The sequence below is a fragment of the Salvia splendens genome, chromosome 18 (genome assembly GCF_004379255.2).
Source record: "Salvia splendens isolate huo1 chromosome 18, SspV2, whole genome shotgun sequence".
Lineage (NCBI taxonomy): Eukaryota > Viridiplantae > Streptophyta > Magnoliopsida > Lamiales > Lamiaceae > Salvia > Salvia splendens.
In genome coordinates this window covers 2,857,834-2,879,263 of record NC_056049.1, presented here as the reverse complement: position 1 = coordinate 2,879,263, position 21,430 = coordinate 2,857,834, and the positions used below count along the sequence as shown (strand labels likewise).

The window sequence follows — 21,430 nt, the reverse complement described above, 5'->3', positions numbered from 1 at the left end:
GAGGCAAGCAGTAGGACATTTTAATAACAGTAGGACATTTTAATAAGACTTCGAAGGGAGATACCATTTTTTATTAATAATAATTAGGAGCAATTATTTGGCTACATGAATCTGAATAAAAGCCACCCAGCATAATTTGAATGAAAAATTATGGTGGATGTCATAGTGGCCAGTGAGAATTCTGACCAACGAAAATAAGATAATGATTTTACTAATTAAAAACGATTAAAAAATATAGAGAGGGGCCCTCGTTGTTATGTGGTTGGTTATATTGGTAAAACTAGGATGATAATTGATTTGAGCTTAAAGTTGAAAAACACTATTCACACCACCACAGTTATACATAGGACTCTGATAATACTTTTATCTTCTGGTAATAATAAAAGCTATATATATTTGTATTATTTAGGTATATTACATAGATGAAATAAATGGAACATGATCGAGATCAAATATTATTTCGTGGTATTTGTACAAGGTTTATCTTTTAAAAAGTTTATAAAAGGACTTAATTGTTATACTATAACATATGGTTCATCTTTCATTTCATTTTTATTTGTTTGAGAAATCGATATCTAAATTTCTCTGTCTCGTGGTATTTACATAAAATTCCTCTTTAAGAAAGTGTTTGGAAGGACTTAATTGAATACTTATATTTCATCTTTCGTTTCATTTTTTATATTTTCATAAATTTATCGAACGAATGATTCTTTCTTTTCATCTTAATTCTAATCCAATTAAGATATATAAATCATGTCAAGAATTAACGAAAAATGTGCAAAAGTTTCATTTGTCATTTTCAACTTATGAGTCTCTTCTTTTAACATATGATCTCACAACGAATGACAATTATTTTTACTTATGTGAATCATATTTCAATAACAACTTGATGGAGAGATCCACACACTCTTTTACTGTTATATCACGAATTACTCAAAATATTACTTAACAATATTTATGTCTCCAAATAGTATGCTAAATCAGAAGGTCAATTTTAATATTTTCGAAATTTACATATGAATAACTTATTAAAGAATATTATGTAGTAGCTAGAAATTAATGTTATTTATTTGAAAGCAATGATTGGGAGCCCATCATGGAAAACAAGTCCAACTGTCCAAGGAAACCGGTTTGCAGGATTTATCGCCCTCACATTGAAAAACATGATTAGTGGATCCTAATTAAATATTATGGTGCTCTACCTAAATATTCAAAAAAGCTTATTAAAAAAATATTGCAGAGTTGATAAAAAAAATTACAGTTGCCGAATTGCAGGAATTTTTGCAAGTTGTTTTAATTGCTTTATAGTTATTATTATTTCATACTGTCCTGATATGCTTTTAGTTTTCACTTTATAATTATGGGCATAATTATACATAAAGACTTGCTAATCTTTATTTTTATTTGGCCGAAGTTCTGTTAAAAAAATTGCAATTTGAAAAGAAAACATCCTAATAATCAAATGAAGCATAAAAAAGTTAACACACTTAAATTTTTAATAGTTTGGAAAGTCACCTTTCCTGATTTCTTCCTAATAATCAAATAAAGCACCTTTCCTGATTTCTTCAAAAACTAGTGGAATTAGGAATAATAGAGCTCATTTTCAAAATTAGTTGTTAGGTCTTAATCCAGATCTTGTTTTTTTATGGGAAGGCTAAGAACCATTAAATGCCTAATAATTTTGGTGGTTTTATGTGGAAGAAATGATTGGGAGTGTTAAGAATTAGGAAAGTTAGATAAAGATGGAGGAGATAATGTTGTGCAAGGCCAAGAACTCAGAAATGAATAGACATCACCACCACCATATTAAATGGCCCCCCTTTCCCCTTCCTCTTCCTCTTCCACTTCCACTTCTCTTTCTTTCAGAAATGAGAAGTGGATGGTAATGTGGAAAAAGTGAATCATCTATTTTTCTGGATGTGGATGGTAATGTGGATGGTAATTAAAAAAAAATTGAATTTGGATTTGGATGTGGATGGTAATGTGGAAAAAGTGGTGATATCCATCAGAAATGACAACCTAAAATGTGGTCTCCCCTGCTTTGAGAAGGAGCCCATGTTACCAGCAATCATCTATTTTTCTGTCTCCAATCCAACTTATCCAATTCCTTTTCTACATATCCTTTTCCTTTTTTTCCATTTCACTTTCTTAAACCTGTGGGGGTTTGCCACGTGGCACTCCTGGCCCATTTCCATTGTGGGCCTCCTACTTCAAATATTTAATCGGCCCATCATCAGACACAAATGTAGACGGAGCCAACGGCCCATGGATTCTCGACCCGACCGAAATATTAGGCCATCCACAACGCTGTTCCTATACCGTTCCTATACCGTTCCTTAAACCACTATTTGAGGGCCCCACTGTACTTTTTTACTCCATTCCTTAACTAAGGAACGGAACCTGCAACCCTCCGTTCCTTAACCGTTCCTTAAATTACTATTCATTCAATTTCATTTTTTTTATTTTCAACCCAATTCAATTTAAATAAACACACTTTATTAAAAAACAAACACATTTTATAAAAAAACACACAACATTAAAAAAAATTTAAACTTTTAGAAAAATAAAAAGCACACAATTAAAATCCTAAAAAAATAAAAAGCACACAATTAAAATCCTAAAAAAATAAAAGTACACAATTTTAATAATTTCATCCGCCAAAATTTGCCCAAATGTACTCAATTAGATCCTGTTGGAGTTGGATGTGGGCACTAGAGTCGCGTGTCATTTGTTCAAAAGGATCCATTAGTTTGATTAAATTTGGGAGAAGGAAAGCAGAGTTGATTTGAGATGAAAATTGGGGTGGAAATAGAGAGGAATAGATGTGTGTTTGTGATTGAAATGAGTATGAAATAGGAGTATTTATAGAGTAAATAAATAAAAAAAAAATAAAAAAAAATACAAAACGGATATAAAAAAACGGTCACATTACCGTTGCAAAAAAAAATTATTAAATTCGAATTTTTTTAAAAAAAATTGAATTATTGCGTCACCGGGACGAAGCCCACTCGCGGGGCAGCGAGTGGGCTTCACGCGTCGAATGGGAGGCCGCCACGTCGCCTCGGCGCGTGGCGGAACGTTTCGTTCCGCGTTCCTCCGGAACGGAACGCGGCACGGTATGGGAACGGCATGGGAACGGAATGGCGACGGAACGAGGCCTGCAACGCGTGCCGCTGCGGAACCGTTCCGCCGGAACGGCATAGGAACCGCAACGGCACAGCGTTGCGGGTGCCCTTAAAAATGAAGATGTTGCGGCGATAGAGGAGGCGGCAGACGATAGAGGAGGGGGGACGACGGCAGTGCAGGAGGAGTAGGGCTCGACTAGTGGAGGAACAACCGAACAAGTACATGAGTAGCCCAAATAAAAATCAAAGTTACAAAACAATCAAAACAGCTTATTGTTTTATCAATTCAAAACAGCTGTAGGCTAAATACAATGTCACAAACAGCAATATTCAATGTCATGCAATTTTTTTGCCTCTTGAAGAAATGATGAAGCACCATTGCTACCTTTGATGTTAGTCCAGATACAATGCAGACGAAATAAATAATCATCACTTGTATTCATCCTATCTTAGATTGACGCATTACATTGTTATTTCGATCCAAAAGCATATACAACTACTGCTTGTGCCCTACCACGATGCCTTCTTTATGCCCATCAATTGGCCTTGATTCGCCAGCGTCCGGAAAACGATACGAGAAATTCTGAACTTCTTATACACGGCACGGGAGCGCCCGGAGAAGATGCATCGGTTTGTCACGCGTGTAAAGGAGCTATTTCTTGGCAGCTTCGACAACTTGCAACGGTGCTTCACCCTCATAGCATTAGGGAGGTCGGGATCACGGCAGAGGGCCTTGTAAAGGTTTCGCCTCAATTCGTATTTAGCAGCAAGCAGTCTACGTCTGTGATCACGTATATTTTGGTTCCTGTCCGGAGTCCTACTGGGTGGCTTTTCACCACGGCGGTATAATCTCCTGTATATTGAGAGGGCAATGTTTCACTGCATTTGCATTTGTTTAATGAAGACTTATTCCATATAATCAAGTGAAGCGAGAGCTCACCTTGCAGCAGATCCTGGAAGCTGGTAAGCGGCGGGCTGCTCTGGTTGCAAAGGAGCAAATAGTCCAGAATGGTTATACCTTTAGCAACATCATAATGATAGAAAATAAGCATAACGATCTATCCTGTAGCCCGATGATAAGGCCTAAGAACTATCAGACAATGATGACACGCATTCCGCACCAAAGAATTTCAAATTAATGATTTGACTATTTTACTAAGTACATTCCAATTCTGTCCAGTTTAGCTAATATTGCAGGGAGGGTACTGGGGACAAAGTCAAAAGAAAAGAAGAAGAGCATGAACAAACCAAGTTCGACTTATACCTGAAGCTATGGAAGTAGCGGCGTCCTTCACCTCTGAAGCACGGAGGACCTTGCTGTGTTGCTACCTGCAAGGCCATACTCAGCATTAAACAAAATCAAAAGGTATTCCTAGTCGCTACAGATACCATCTTTCATGACCTAATTGTTGGTCAAATTGGACTGAAATAATGGTTTGTTGCTAAATAAATTTTGAACCACTCTGGTATCCGAGCAATGAACATGTTTTTCTGCTGGAAAAGGAAACTGCAAAAATGACCAAGATAACAGACTTACTCCATCAAACAATGGATTCATTAAGGTTGTGCAGGTATATTCTGCATATGAGTTACACATAGTACAATGACAGGTTGGAGAACAGCCAGTATTGTAGTAATTAGCTAAAGGTAGAAAAATTAGGCCATTATGGATTCTGATCATATGATCAGTTTCTTGAATAAAATGAAGAGTAACATGCATGTCGTGTGGAATTGAATATAACTCGACAGAAAGGGCTTTCTGCAGCACAAATATAAGCAGTAGAACTTAAATTGCTGTGTCACAATACTTACATTTCTGACGATGTTGCGGACTGTCTCAAAGGTGCTGTGTGGTTCCACAGTTCCACGTCGTATTTGATTGAAGGGAAAATAGTTACGTGGTGATATTACCTTCATCTTATTCTTTCCATCAGCTGCAGTTGCATTGAAAATATTCATTCCATTACCTGACTTAGCCTGACCACCACTGCAGTTGGTACAAGTATGTTTTAGTACTACTAGTATGTTTTAGTATCAAGGATGAGCTTGAGAGAACCATGCTGGAATAAATGGACATAGGTGCAAATAAAAAACAACTTTTTTGAAACACATGAAGATCATACTAATGCATAATCAGAAAGAAGCACCAGAAAAATGTAGACCTCGTAAAACTATCAAACAAAGGACCAATTCATTTCGTCTCTATACTTGAACAACAATCTATTTTTAATTGCAGAATGAATTGTTTGTTTATATGTGATGGGGTACGTACTAAACAAGCCCAATAGCAGTGACGGCCCATCAGCCCAAAGCCCAAGGAAGAGTATCAGTTCGGCATTACCAAAGAGTTCGGCCCCAGCCTACAGCTCGGTAAAAGCCAACCAATCAGTTCGGCATTACCAAAGAGTTCGGCTCCAGCCTACAGCTCGGTAAAAGCCGACCAATCAAGCTCTACTCTCAGATCGGCAAAAGCTGCTCGGCAATAGTTCAGAAGTTCGGTCTCAGTATTCAACCGAACTGGGAGATAGTGGACTCATGCAGAACCTCCACGACCTCCACTACACGATCTATTTAGTGGTGTCAACTCATGCAGGATAGCGGACCAAACAAAGAGATAGTGGACCCATGCAGGATCTCATGACCTCCACGACATCCACTACCTAGTTAGTGGTGATGCAAGCCACGACCTAGTTAGTGGTGATGCAAGCCACGATCTTAGTTCAATGTATAAATAGAACTTAGATCAGATAGAAGAGGGCTCTCGAGATATCAAATATCATATAGCAAGTCTGTATTTGTAAGCTGGAAAACCAGATCAAGCAATACAATCTTGCCCTCCTTTCTTCCCGTGGACGTAGATTTACCTCAGTAAATCGAACCACGTAATTCCTTGTGTCGTGATCTATATTCATTACCTGCATTTACTACTATCAAAAATTCGCCCAGCCATCACTGGCGCCGTCTGTGGGAAACAGAGAACCAAATTTGTGATAAAGCGAGTTTTTGATCCTCTTCCACCAAAAAAATGCATACCAGATCACGTAACACCCATAATACCGTTCGTGATAACCATGAGGAAGCTAGTCCAGCCCGCAGGTCTGGAAAACAGCCTCGGGAGAAATCTACTTCCAGTTCTCACGGAGAAGGAACAAGCCGCTCAAAGACTCATCGCACCGAGTCTTCCCAGCAGCCCGATTTGAACGAGGCTGTCAAATTGTTTTTGGCCGAGAAGCAGGAAGAGTTCTTAATTTTCCTGCAAAAGAGCCAAAAGCCAGAGACGAAAACGGTGGATTCTCCCTCCTCATCCAGACATGAAAGTCACTACCGCAGTAGTGCCGTGTCTTCCAGGAAGAAGAATCCTCAACCCCGACATGTTCCTGTTCCTCCTCGGTACCGGAATCACAGGAGAACTCCATCTCCTCCATACCGAAGAGATGTCGGGTTCGCCATGTACGGAGCATTGAAGACTCCGTTCTCGGACGATATCACCCGAACTCCCTTACCACAGAACTACCGAACTCCGTCAATGACTTATGACGGGTTAGTGAATCCTCATGACTTCCTGGGACGCTATCAGTATAACATGGTGAACCAGGGTCTCAATGAGGTCCATATGTGCAAGCTGTTTCCCGAGCTGCTTATCGGGAACGCAAGAAGGTGGTTCGATAGCCTCCCCCAAGGCAGCATTAGATCTTACCGAGATCTAATGGATGCTTTCCACAGGAGGTTCTTTCAGAAAGCGGAAGCCCGAATCACTTCGGCTCAGCTGCTTTCTACACGTCAAGGTCGCGACGAAAAGATCAGCGACTTTATGACGAGGTTCCACAAGGAATGCCTACAAGTAGATGATCTCAATGATCTACTTGTCATTTCGGCATTCCAAAATGGAATCCTGCCCGGAGCTCTCTACAGAAAGCTCGTGGAATGCAGTCCGCAAACAGCTCAAGAAATGTGGGACATTGCGGACCAGTTTTCTCGTGCCGATGAGGCAGACCGTCGAAAACGGTCTTTAGACAGCTCATCTAGAGAAGACAAAAAGAAGCCCGATCATAGCAATCAGAGGCTTCCTCGCCGAACTCCTTCCCCACTAAAGGAGGGATAGCGGTCATCCGAGGTGATAAAAAAAGAGCGAGTGTTTGCAGATTGCGCTTAAAAGTGCCGAGCAATCAGATCGGCACCATCAAGCATAGCAATCACAGCAGCCGGAGTCAGAGGCAGGCGAAATAACCGAAGTCACACCGGAGCCGAACTCGATGGTGTACGGCACTGAAGCCGTGATTCCGGTTGAGATCGGCGTACCCAGTCCCCGAACTCTAAATTTCTCTTCAGAAATGAATGATGACGGACTGAGAGCCGAACTAGATCTGGCCGAAGAAAGAAGAGAATTGGCCTGCATAAAAGCAGCCAAGTACAAGGAGCAAGTAGCCCGGTATTATAACAAAAGGGTGAAAAAGCTACAATTTCAAGTGGGAGATCTCGTCTTGAGAAACAACGAAGTAAGCCGAGCAGAAAAGCTGGGCAAACTCGAACCCACATGGGAAGATCCATATCGGGTGTCAGAAGTCCTCGGCAAAGGGTCTTATAAATTGACTCACATGTCAGGAGAACAAGCACCCCGAACATGGTACATTTCCAACCTCAAGAAGTTCCATTTGTAAGAGACAGTCCGGTCAGTCAGTCTTGTGTCTAGTTCGGTCCTAGGGGTATGTGCTTTCTTTGTTTTTTACTTGTTTTTCATGTTTGTTTATGTGCGTTTTGTCTGTCTATGTGCGTGTCGTCTCTTACAAATGTTACTGAGGTATCTTGTTCTTCGAAGGCTGATCCCCTTTTTAGAACATATATAAGCCAACGATTGTGAGTCCAAGCTTCTAAGGAGGATACAAGACCACAATTCAGCTTAAGAAACAAGCAGTTCGTCTGAAACGAACTGCAACAAAGGGAAAGTCCGATCCACGCGATAAAACTCGCCGAATTAGGACAAGGGAAAGTCCGATCCACGCGATAAAACTCGCCGAATTAGGACAAGGGAAAGTCCGATCCCCAAATTAGGACACAAGCTTAGTCCGGTCAAAGAAATTTACTTCATAAGACCAAAGACGAGTCCGGTCAAAGAAGTTTATTTCATAAGACCGAGGACCAAGTCCGGTCAAAGAAGTTTACTTCATAAGACCAAAGACGAGTCCGGTCAAAGAAGTTTATTTCATAAGACCGAGGACCAAGTCCGGTCAAAGAAGTTTACTTCATGAGACCAAAGACGAGTCCGGTCAAAGAAGCTTACTTCATAAGATCGAGGACGAGTCCGGTCAAAGAAGTTTACTTCATAAGACCGAGGACGAGCACGATGAAATTTTTTCGCTAAGCTGTAAATACGCAGTGATAGAAGCGAAATGAAGATTTCATTTATTAAATCTTGTTCGGCATACAACTCCGCTGCCCTACGAGAAGGCGTTACGCCATTACAAAGGACTATTCTACTGTCCCTGGTTGCTAAAGTTGAGCCATCTATTCACAAAATCCTCGTGAAGCCGAGTTCGGTCATTCCGGGCAGCTGAAGAATAAGCAGGTCGACGAGATGCTCTAATCGACCTACCGCCTCTTCCCTGAGCCCGGGAAGCTCTGGCACCTCGGCGGCGAAGAGTCTCTTCACGAAGCATTTGTTGATCTTGCTCACTCATAATCACAGCTCCTCTACGAACTTCAGTCCGTCCTTGTCTTGACGTTTCCGGTTGCTCCTGAGTCCGTTCTCGTCTTGACGTTTCCGGCTGTTCCTGAGTTCGTTGCTGACTTGGAGTAGGGTTTTGAGCAAGTGAATCAGGGGTTTGAGCTGGAGTGCGACCATCTGTTGGCGGGAAATGCCTAAGGAATCTCTCGATTGAGGGACGCCGGGAAAGAATGATGTCGTACCGAGAAGCCCAGCGCCGCAATGATTTCACGACTTGTTGGCAAGCCGAGCTCTCCAGCGCATTGTTCCTCCGGAGTACATGATATTCCTCCCACAGTTCGTCAACTCGTTCCTGAACTTCAGAGATGGTCATTCCCCCGCGCCTGCAGATGAAATCCTCATACGCAGTCCTCTCAGCGACGGCAGTGTTCAGCTCGGCCTCCAGATCTTTCTTTTCGGACTCTAAGTCCTTATTGTCGGCCTCCAGCTTCACTAAACAAGCCAAGAGTTCGTCATTCTTCATCTGGTCAGCTATGGCTTTTTTCTCAGCTTCGTCTAAAGCGGAAGAGTACAGCCGCTTCCAGTGAAGTACCTCCAGCTCCTTAAGAGTTAAGAATACAAAGCAGCTATGTCAGTTCGGCATTTCAGTTTACTGAGCAGGTAGTAAACCACAACAGGGGTAAAAGAGAGTACGAAAAGCTATACGAAGACACAAGTACAGAAAGAAGAATTTTTTCATTCATAAGAAAAAAATTTTTACACAAGGAGGGCTTCAAGGCCATTTTACAAGAAGGAAGAAACTAAACTAAGAGAAGGGAGACGAAATCATACTCCGCCAGCTTCGTCTCCGGCTCCTCGGTGAGGTTCAGCTTCCTTCTCCTTGTCTGCCTCAGCTTCAGCCTCGGCCTCCCTGCTCCCCCCAGCCTGCTCGGTGCCCCCATCACCGATCAGCAGCACCTCTTGCTCAGCCTGCCTGTCTCCGGTCTGCTGATCAAGCTGCTCGGTCTCACCCTCTCCGTGGAAAATTGGAGCGGGTGAAACTGGCCCTAAGGAGGCAAAGATAGCCTCCATATTCTCGTCCCGGTCAGCTCGGCAACTACGAACTCGGTCAGCAGAAAGCAGGACCGAGGACGAAGCAAGCTCCTCAAGGAGCGGCAGACTCTGGAGACGAGCTGCTATCTCTCGGCCGTACAGCGGCAGAACGACTTCGGGCCCCTGCTCGGCATTATCGGTCATCAGTTTCAACAGATCACCGACAAAGGCCGAAAATTGATTGCTCAGAAAGAGTTTCTCCGCGAAAGCACGGAGAACCTCCCCTTGGGCAACCACGGCGGCAGCATCCCTCCGTTTCGTCTGCTCTCGCTGGATGACGAGCTGGTTTTTGGCAAACTGGGCTTCATCCTGGGCCGAGATCCTAGCAGCTCTGGCCTTCTCAAAGTCTGCCTTAGCCTGTTCGGCCTGGTGACGAGCAGCCGCCAACTTCCTCTGCATCTCAGCATAATCGTTGGACGCTTTGGAGAGTTCAACGGCGACGAGCTTGGAGAGCATATCGTTCCTCTGAAAATGGAAAAAGGAAAAAGTCAACCGAGGGACCACAAAAAATACAGGAAAAAAGCAAGGCCAGAAAATCAAGAAGAGAATTCACCTCGGCAAAGTCCGTGGGCCATAAAAATGGCTCACAGATATGCTCCGAAGGAGGCGCCAAGACCACGTCTTTCTCTGGCGCTCTTGGGGGCTTCTGGGTCTTCCCCTTCCCCTTTGCCGAAGTGGACTCCGGCTTTTTTGGATCCGAAGAAGAGGTCTTTTGCCTCTTCGGATTCTTCTCGGCATCAGACGCCGAGCTGGTGGTTTTCGGCCTCTCCGGTTCCTTAGATTCGGAGGATTTGCGACTAATCTTGTTCAGCAAGTTCACTGCCAAAAAGCAAGAAAACAAGGTTAGTTTTCGTCGTCAAGGCAGTAATGCATAAAAAAGAATTCCTCACCCTCAGTCTCTTCGTCCGAAGACGAGGAGTCGAACACGAAGTCGCCCTTGACGAGCTCAGACTCCAGGTACTGCTTCCTAATCATAGGAATCTTATTGAGCTCGCCCTCGAGCTCGTCCAATGGTTCTAACCGAGGATGGGGAATCACGGACTTCGGCCCTCTCCAGGGAAAGCCCGGAGCCGCTGTCCTATTATAAAAAAAGAAGCGGTGTTGCCACTTTGGCCACTTGGTTTTGCAGAAGGCCCTAAAGGGCTGTAAAGGGATCAAGTAAAACCAAGATCCCTTCCTCTTAAACTGGAAGAAATTAAGGATTGCCCTCAGAGACAGATCCTTATCTAGCCTACGCAGTTCGGCAGCAAAGGCCGATAAGTGCCTCCAAGAGTTCGGAGTCACCTGACCTAAAGGGAGTTGAAAAAAATCTAGCAGCTCTACAAAGGCAGGGGGAAGAGGGAAACGAAGCCCGCATTCCAAGCAGGCTTCATAAACGGTGGCGTAACCCTCCGGCGGCGAGTCAGCCCTATGAAGGTCGTCGGGAATCGCAACCTTCCCCCCAGGAAAAAAATATTTTTCGTGTAGGGATATCACAGTATCCTTACTCAAGATGCTGTGAAAATACTCTACGGTCTTCTCCCCGGATTCTTTCCGGCTAGAAGACCCCTTATCCCCTTTCCTACCGCTACCTGACTCAGAAGAAGAAGAAGACATAGTTCTTACTCTTTGAAAGTCTGAAGAAATTCTGAAGAAATTCTTGAAAGCGGAAGGAAATTTTTACGCAGAAGAGAGAGAATGCAGAAGAAGCAATAGCAAAAGTGTTCAAATGATGAAGAAAGGACATATTTATCAGATTCGGAGAAGATTTCAAAATAATCGCACCGTTTCGAATCCCACCTTTTCAGGATTCAACGGCCGGATTTTACTGTCGCATTTAATGCAGTCACGCGCAAGGCACGTCCCCTGACGTCAGCCTTCCCCGTACCTTTATCCAGAATGCCGAAGTGACTCACTTCGTCGAAGTGATTCACTTCGCTTTTCGGGGGGGGTAGTGATGGGGTACGTACTAAACAAGCCCAATAGCAGTGACGGCCCATCAGCCCAAAGCCCAAGAAAGAGTATCAGTTCGGCATTACCAAAGAGTTCGGCCCCAGCCTACAGCTCGGTAAAAGCCAACCAATCAGTTCGGCATTACCAAAGAGTTCGGCTCCAGCCTACAGCTCGGTAAAAGCCGACCAATCAAGCTCTACTCTCAGATCGGCAAAAGCTGCTCGGCAATAGTTCAGAAGTTCGGTCTCAGTATTCGACCGAACTGGGAGATAGTGGACTCATGCAGAACCTCCACGACCTCCACTACACGATCTATTTAGTGGTGTCAACTCATGCAGGATAGCGGACCAAACAAAGAGATAGTGGACCCATGCAGGATCTCATGACCTCCACGACATCCACTACCTAGTTAGTGGTGATGCAAGCCACGACCTAGTTAGTGGTGATGCAAGCCACGATCTTAGTTCAATGTATAAATAGAACTTAGATCAGATAGAAGAGGGCTCTCGAGATATCAAATATCATATAGCAAGTCTGTATTTGTAAGCTGGAAAACCAGATCAAGCAATACAATCTTGCCCTCCTTTCTTCCCGTGGACGTAGATTTACCTCAGTAAATCGAACCACGTAATTCCTTGTGTCGTGATCTATATTCATTACCTGCATTTACTACTATCAAAAATTCGCCCAGCCATCAATATGCATCACACATATTTCAAATATAAGCCCTAAAGAGTCATTTTACCCCTCATCCATTACCGTTCCTTTAGATCGAGGAAATCAGCCTTCAGCATTGATAAAAAATGACAGACTAACTAATTTAATGAGACCAATAGAAAATCCGTCTCGATTAACAGGATTGAGTCTCGCGCGATTCTATTTCAAAGCCAATTCCTCATTCAAATTTCACAACTAACAAGTGAACATCCTCTTCTCCGAATATGTACCATTTCCATATTATCACAGTTACTTCCCGAATATCTAACTCAAATCGAAGGAAAATTTCAGTAATCAAGTGTCAAACATACCAAATAAGGTTATAACGAAAGCAAAACATTCAGATTCCAACTACTTTCCTGATCAAGCAGGACGCAAAATAGGAAAAAAAATCACGAAGCAGTAGAAGAATTCATATCACAGCTACGAAAAAGACAGAGGCATCCATACCCGATGGTGAAAACGTTCGTTGCTTTAGGAAACGCAGAACTCTCGCGGAAAGTTCCGGAAAGCCTTTGGAAAATCGCCATTTTCTGCATTTCCAGACCTGGATCGCCTGAGACTACAAACCGACCAATAAAGTCAATTGATGCTCAGAAATTGTGCATAGAAACAAGGAAATCGATTAAGAGCGAGCTACTTGAGTGATCCTTGAGCTGGAAAGAGGAATCGTGGATTCGTTGAAGGCTTGGAGCTGCGCATAAGGGCAATCGTAAAATCTGCTGATGGGCTTTTTCCTGCGGCCCAACATCATAATTGGACCATTTTCTTATAAAATTCTACCCAGTCCAATATGGGGAAGATAATTCATTGGATCTATTTGTATTTGTTCATTAATTGGAACCACCGCTATTTTGAAAAAAAATTGGTTAAATTTTGATTTATTCTACATCATCCAAATTTTGAATAGTGAATTATAAAATTTTAAAAAATCTTCTGTGATAGTTTCATGTATTAGAATTAGGGATAAGTGTCATATTTGATAGATTGTGGATTATTAAGTGTCATATATGATATGATACTCCCTCCGTCCCATTAAATATGCAACATTTGCTTTTCGGCACGGGATTTTATGTAGTGTTGTTTTGTGAGTGAATAAAGAGAGAGTAAAGTAAGAGAGAAGAAAAAGTAGAGAGAGTATTGTTTCTATTTTTAGAAACGTTTCATTTTTAATGGGACAGACCAAAAAGGAAAACGTTTCATTTCTAATGGGACAGAGGGAGTATATGATATATGATCAATGATTCAATATCTATTGTATAATTTGTATTTTCGTTCATGCAAAATGTGCTAATTTGCAATATATTTTATTTAATTTCATGACTTTACAAGAATTTATTGCCATATTATGAAGATTTGCCTAGAATATGCTTAAAATACCCACCAAAAGATTGAACTTGGATGATAATGTACTCGAGATCGAAGGATTGTCACCGACATTACATTAACCACACAATTAATGGTTGATCCAGGTGGGGTCGAGGTCAACCGATCCTACTGCTAGCTCATGAAGGTTGGAAAACTCCATAAAATTCATTTTAGAGAGTTGTCACAAATCCCATCCCCTGCTAGCTCATGAAGGTTGGAAAACTCCATAAAATTCATTTTAGAGAGTTGTCACAAATCCCATCCCGTGCACAGTGAAGCAACTTTGCCTCACCCTTTAGGATTGATATTCACCTTTGGTCTTCGTGCGTTGTCTAATGCCAACTATAGCCGCCGCACAACATCTATCTTTCGATGCTGGCGACGACGTTCTTCACTACACCTGATCCTACTAATTCGGTTTCCTATATGGCTATATCCGTGATCGCATACCATACATATTGGATATCTAATTAATAGCAAAAAAAAGCGGTCAATGATGGAGCAAAAGGCATGGCGGTTGCAGAATGGTAAAGAAGACTAATTATAGAAAGGAATGGTGAAGAAATATGCAACAGTGATAGTGGATTGTGTAGCATTTCTTAGTCATATCATTTTCAGTCAAGAAATTCATGCACTGCAAATCATGTTCATTCCCACATGCCCAAGTGCTCCTCACCTAATCTATGGGAAAAGCACCTTTTACTCCTCAATCTAAACCCACAATAGTGATGCCTCAAACTGCAAAGAAAGAGAGAAAAAGTGTCTACCACAAAGATTTCTCCTCTAAAAAGGATCATTTTCCACTAAAATGAGTTTTAGGATTGTGGCCTATAGAAGTTTCCAAACTTTTAACATAAAGGATTCAATTATATCCAAATATGATCAAGGGTTGAGTCTCATACTCTTGTACTCATCCCAAGTTTTCTTTTCCATCTATCCATTAATACTTATCATACTTATTTTTTATTATATCTGATAATGAATCTCACGTTCTACTAATTTACTTGACTCACATTATAGTATTCTTAAACCAAAGTTAACTGATAACAAATAATGGCAAACAAAGGAAGGAGTATTATTTATTTTAATTTTCGTGTGTTTCTCTTATCTACACAATAAAAAAAAGAGAGAAGTATTCGTTTAATGAAAAAAATGCAAATTTTTTTATCAAGAGTAAAGCCATAAATACAGAGAAACAGTTGGGCCTGCGAGGGCACACCGGTAATTACAGCATCATTAGTAATCTCTTTGAGTTTAGCGATTAACCACACTTTAATCCTAGTGTTAAAAAACTTCAACATTCTAAAACCCAGAACCCCAGAAACGTCTCTCCTTTCAATTAATTACTAATCACAATTTACCAAAACTTATCGACTAATCAATCCCCTCCGAAATCCACGTCATCTTTCCGGCGACAAATCGATCTCGATCAAATTATCCTCCTCCACCTCGCAGCCGCAGCAGCTCCTCTTCTCATCCAACGCGATCTCAATCAGCCCCTCCCTATCCTCCTCCTCCACCTCCCACCGGAACCACGCGCTCTCCGGTGACTCACCCTCCGACGACGATTCGTCGTCGCTGTCGGACTCCGGGTAAATCAGCGACAGCGACGCGTACCGCCGGATGGAATTCATCTCCGCCTCCCGCTTCTCCTCCGATTTATCATCGGCGGTATCCTCTCCTTCGTATTCCTCGTGTATAACCTCCAGCGGCGCTCGGACGTCCCACTCCACGTACAATTGGCGCGGATCCTGCTTCAAATCGGATCCGTAGCTCCAGCATTGTAATTCCCCTAATTCGTCAAATTCGACCTCGCGGAATTCTTCAATTTGCGGCGGTAATGGTTGCGTGGAATCTGATTCGACGAGATCGGATTCGATTGGATTGATTGCAGATCTCTGCGCAGCGCCGAGGCGGAGGAGATAGAGCAACAGAACGAAAGTTGAGAGTGCGACGGGAGAGAGAAGGAAGCGGGAGAAGAGAGAGGGGAAGTAGAGGAGTGTGAGAGTGTAGAGAGCGGTGAAGAATGTGAAGAGAGAATTCATGATTTTTTGCGAGAGGGAAATGATGGATGTTGTGATCATTTATATATATATGCAGCATATACATATATTTGTTGTAAATTCAGATGTATGTACAGTTTCGGTTGTAAATCCCATGCAGAATGCGTGTGTGGAAAATTGGGGAAACTGAGTATGGTGAAATACGAAATTAAACCACTGAAAAAAGGGGGAAAAGATTAATTAATTAACTATAATGGAAAATATCTCTATGGTTGTTGATCAATGATCATAAGATGGGGATGGCATTAACTTTTTTTACCTTATTAAACCATGAATACAATGAATGCAGTGTGAGGCGACGGTTTACAGTTGAGAAGATCTCAGAATAACTCAAATCCAACTTTTATTTTGTCACATGAAATCAATACCAATAAAGCAACTTAGGTATGTTTAATCACAAATCTTGATTCTCATTTATTTATTAATTAATTTCATCATTTCCATTCTTTTTCACTTGCATGCCAAATCCAGTGTATTGGCTTTTAAATAAGGGCAAATTACCGGAAAACCAATAAAAATGGTCAATTTCACAACTCAAAAAAATAGTATTGCTATCATAACTTTGACGTTTTTTTTCTTCGATTGTCACATAATCCAGTGTATAACATGACAGATGAAAGATAATATGTAGACTTAACATTTAGTTATTTAAACAATGTCGTTCAATACACTGATTCGGTCACAATTTAAATTTTTACATATGTACACGCCACCTTAATTAATTCACGCAGCATACAGAAGTAGTTAAGAAAAATGTAAAAATTATGATATAGTAATTGGCCATTTATAAAATTGCAACTAAAATTAAACCAAAACTTACAATTTTATTGGCAATTCCCCTTAAATAAATAAACCAACATACTACATAATCATCATCTACATCATTCTCATGTAGAAGAAGATCTGATCAGACAAGCACATTAAAGCTTGTTTCTATACATCTTGAGTTGCAAGTTCTACGCAAAGGCTAAAGGCAAAAGAGGGGGAGTGAAGGAGGGGTCTCTGCTAGCTCAAAAGTGTGGACTGGATGGTGATAAGCATGGTCCAGTGCTGCTTGTGGCAGACAACGAATCTCGGCCGTCAACTCTCTGATATCTCACACAATTATTTGGGAAGAATAAAGTCGTTGAACATCAAGATTTGTGATCTAAGTAACACCCGTGTGCTAACCGCAGCTCACATGGCGTCGGGCCCAAACTGCGATTCTTGGCTTCTTTGGATGACCTGCAAAAGCAAATGACCAATCTTCAATCTTCTTTTCTTGAATTGATTCAATCTTCAACGAAGAAAACGTGTTACCTAAATCCAGAAAGAGCCGGAAGAAGTTGGTGTCAGAAGTCGGTGTATCAGAGGCCCCGGGCCGATATCTCTAACTGTTCAATTCGTTTGGCTAAATCGTGTTTGCCACAATTCTTTAAGCCATCAGAAACCATATCAAAGCTTTGTGGCATAGGTAGCAAGTCTAACTCAGTCATCTCCACCAAGTAATTGGCAGCCTCGACGAATCTACCAGCACGTCCGCACATTTTTATCAGCATAGTATACACGGGACGGTTTGGAGGATGGCCTTTCACCTTCATATCAGCGAAAAAACTGAATGCATCATCAAACTGTCCATTCCGGCAAAGAGCTTTCAGAATTGGAGCATACAAGCTGGGAAACGGACGGTGACCATTCTCGATTGACCTATGAAGTAGTGCAAAAGCCTCGTCAACTTTTCCAACTTTCGACGTCACAGTTATCATGATCTTGTAAGTGCTCGTGTCAGGACAAAACCCGAGTCCACAAACATCATTAAAAAGATCGATGCAAAAGTCAATCTGCCCGGAATTGCACAGAGCTTCCGCCAACGAATTGAACGTGCCTACATCTGGCACGAAGCCTTCCTTGGTCATTTTCCGAACCAGCCCTAAAGCTGATTCGAGATACCCTGCGTTTAGAAGTCCATCTACCAGCAAATCTCGGCCGCGGAGAGGAGGATTGAACCCCTTTTTACTCATCTCCTCCAAGAATTCCTGAGCCTCTCTCATCTTTCCTGCCGAGCACCACGCGTTAACAAGAACCGAATAGGTTCGCTTATCAGGAACGGTCCCTTTTCGAACCATTCTCCTTATCAAAGCATATGCCCCTCGGAAGTTTTTAACCTCACATAGAGCAAAAAGCAGGGAATTGTATACTTCAGTCGTCTGCGGACAATTAAAGTTTTTGAGGCCGTTAAAAAGGCCGACGGCTTGGTCTATGAGACCATGTTTACCATATTGCTCGATAATGAAAGAGACAACCGATGGAGATATAGCAAAGTTCTGTGCTTTCATAGTTCCTGCTACCTTCCACATGGTCTCCCAATTGCGGTTTCGAGCTAAGATTTTGAGGAGCTCTTCAAACTCAACGGTGGTAGGCTCATAATTTGGGTGGTGTGTCCTTGCCCAATTGAAGAAGCGAAAAGATTCTATCCCGCAATTGCAGCAGCTACGGAAGACACGATAAACTAGCTCTGAGTTTACGATCTTTGATATACGCATCTTGTTGAGGGTGCGCTCCATGTATATATCACGTCGCACAATGTTGGATATGTGGTGAATCGTAGCAAAGTAGTCATCGTTGGGCAAGCCTCTAGCACTTCCACCACCACCATCGTTGTTACAAAATAAACTGGCTCCAGCGGTCAGGGTCCGGATAAAAGACAATGTGCTCGTAGAAGTGCCAGTGATGAGGGCAGGGATTTTGCGAACCGCAAGCATTCGAGTCTCAAGTCAATCAAATGAGTAGAGGGACTTTTGGCTATGCCTCGGTATCAAACAGAGCCAACTCTACAGTAGCAATACAAATTATAAACAAAATCATCAATAGACAATCAATCTGATTAGCTCATCCATGAGTAGCTAAATGTACCAAAATACCGAATCTAACCAACCATAGTTCGAAAGCATAAATCACGATTCACGAGTGCATTCACCGTGTTCGAAATTGGATTGATTGTGGCCAATATGATACAAGAAAAACAAGCTTAATATTTTTTTTAAAAACAATAATACTACTTCTTAGTTCTTTCAATAAAAATAGCAGAAACACTCTGCATTCCCTAAATTTAATTGTAGCTTCTAGAGGCCAACACTACAAAAGTTACTAAATTCGATTAACAATCACACCTCACATCAATCCGCAAAACATATGTGTAAGATATTAATTCTCCTATAATTTGGTTGAGGAACAACTACAAATCAATCAAGAATTCAAGGAATTATATGTGCTGAAGTAAAATTAATTATTACAAAAATACCACTTTTACAATAAGCAGAATCAGGTACCAACCCGTGAATCAATATTTGCATTATGTATCCAATTTCAATTTCAACAGAAAAACAAGAACGATTTTTTAAAAGCAATAGAGCTCTGAAAATAAAAGGCTCACCTGTCGACGAGATATTTGGAAAGGGGCGTAACAGTGGAGATGGGGCGTCAGGTATGAGGAAGGGGGAGGCGGCGATGCGGGAGGTGGGCGGGATGAACGGCGGCGCGGGTGCAGCGGAGCGAGACAATAGAGAGGTTGAGCTACTGAGCAAGTGAGGGACAAGCATTTCTTTTCTTCTTTTTGTTTAATTCAAGTAAAAATTTAAATATCGAAAAATAAATAGGGATGGTTCTTCTAAATTAAAATTTTTGTTGATTTCTGATCAAAATCACAACTTTTAAATAGAAATATATAGATATAATTTTTAAAATTTTTGACAATTATTCCATAAATCAAAATTTTAAAAAAAATTATTAAAAAATCAAATAATAAAATAAAAATATTTTAATAAAAAACAAAATATGATATATAAAAAATATTTATCATATTTATTTTAATTTGATGTGATGAGTGTAAAACACAAAAATTAGAAAATTTGATATTTTAATTTTAAAAGCTATAGGATTGAACATTCATTTTTTCTCCTTTTTTTCTAAGAGCATCCACAACCGTGCTCTTGCCAGCGGCACGGTTGTGTGCCCGGGCGGTACTATTCATGCCTGCTCTCTGGCAAGAGCACAACACCCACAACTGTGCTCTTCCGCAAGGACGAGCACAATTAATATAAAATTCAATTACACAAAAACATTTTCATAATACTAAAATTCATTAAAAAAACCACAATAAAAATAACAAATTACAAATAAAATAAAAAGACATAATTAAAATCCTAAAAATTAAAAATTACATAATTAAAATACTAAAAATTAAAAATTACATAATTAAACTCCTAAAAATTAAAAATTACATAATAATTGGCTAATATAACCCGAGGAAGACTACGCATCCGGCGGCACCAACCCCAATTGTTTTTGGAGACCCAATATCATGGACTCGTGCGTTTGAAGTTGCGTGGGGGTCATAGTTGACCTATCGGCCATATTGAGTTGGGCCAAAAGGGCCCACAACGAGTTGTTCGGGGGTGGAGGTGGAACATAGGGTGCGGGTTCGGGAGCAGGGGCAGATGGAGTCGCGGCGCGACGTCGTTAGCTTCGGGGCTAACCGCTTGGTTGGGCATCGATGCCCAACCGCTTGGTTGGGCATCGGGGCTACCCAAGTTAGCTTCGGCGAGTTGGCTAGCCACTTCTTCGCCGGCGTCGGATAGGGATGCCGACCGTGAGCGTTTGGAGGAGCCGCTAGAGGAGGATGTTATGCCTCCCTTATACTTCGGGTGCGTCCGCGTCTCCTGCCAAACGTTAAGATATTTGAACGACTTACCGTTCATGGATTGGTAGGTGCTCAGCGAGGCGGTGATGATGTCGACCTCGCTTCGGCCGCTCCCGGCATTCCGGGACTCCTGGATGAAATAGCCGTTGAACTTGCCAATTTCTTCGTTGGCTCGGCCGATGCAGTTGCGCACCATACTCTCGTTGCGCTCGATCGTTCCCGGCGGCCGGTGTGCATTGTACCGGCTAGAGACGCGCCACCAAAAGTGATCGCCGGATTGGTTCGTTCCAACCACCGCATCTTCGGAGATTTCCAAGTACGCCTTGAACAATCTTTCCATCTCCGCCGGTGAGTACGGTGTGCGGACACCGGCGCGAGATGGAGGATTCGGCATTTGGGAAGGGGCGCGAGGCCTAGGCTCCGGTGTCCACCCGTAGCGCCCATCGGAGGCACCTTGATCGTCGATTGGGTATGGCCGGTAGCCACTCGGAACGCCCGAATCTTGGGTGAGAGGAGGGGCCGAATATTCCGTTTCCGGACTATGAAACGGTTGCGAACCGAACCATTCGGGGTTCCAACCGTGAGAGCCGCTTGGGTTGTCGTCGTTACCGGACATAGTGGTGTTGTAGGGTGTGAGAGGAAGATGAAAATGGATATGAGAGATTGATGATGAGAATTGTGTAGTGAAAGTGTGAATTTTTTGGAGTGAAATTGGGGGTATTTATAGATGAAAGTGTGTATTTTTGGGGTAAAAAAAATAAAAAAAAAATTAAAAAGTGGGGAAAAACGGTTA

At 42.0% G+C, this 21,430-nt stretch overlaps 3 protein-coding genes across 3 annotated transcripts; all 3 read right to left on the bottom strand.

The window, feature by feature from the left end:
- Positions 1-3,374: 3,374 nt before the first annotated feature.
- LOC121777756 lies at positions 3,375-13,214 on the bottom strand. Its single transcript, XM_042175107.1, has 6 exons — positions 13,169-13,214; positions 12,979-13,090; positions 4,938-5,112; positions 4,390-4,454; positions 4,066-4,143; positions 3,375-3,978 (listed from the first exon to the last, which is right to left on the bottom strand). Exons 2-6 carry the CDS (start codon positions 13,065-13,067, stop codon positions 3,636-3,638), a joined length of 750 nt encoding a protein of 249 aa, XP_042031041.1. The 5' UTR covers positions 13,068-13,090; positions 13,169-13,214; the 3' UTR covers positions 3,375-3,635.
- A 2,082-nt stretch (positions 13,215-15,296) lies between these two features.
- On the bottom strand, positions 15,297-15,941 carry LOC121777879. The gene has a single exon (XM_042175218.1). It carries the CDS (start codon positions 15,939-15,941, stop codon positions 15,297-15,299), a length of 645 nt encoding a protein of 214 aa, XP_042031152.1.
- Positions 15,942-16,727: 786 nt separating this feature from the next.
- On the bottom strand, positions 16,728-19,528 carry LOC121777717 (pentatricopeptide repeat-containing protein At5g18390, mitochondrial-like). Its single transcript, XM_042175060.1, has 3 exons — positions 19,372-19,528; positions 17,259-18,769; positions 16,728-17,183 (listed from the first exon to the last, which is right to left on the bottom strand). Exon 2 carries the CDS (start codon positions 18,698-18,700, stop codon positions 17,306-17,308), a length of 1,395 nt encoding a protein of 464 aa, XP_042030994.1. The 5' UTR covers positions 18,701-18,769; positions 19,372-19,528; the 3' UTR covers positions 16,728-17,183; positions 17,259-17,305.
- Between the last annotated feature and the right edge of the window lie 1,902 nt (positions 19,529-21,430).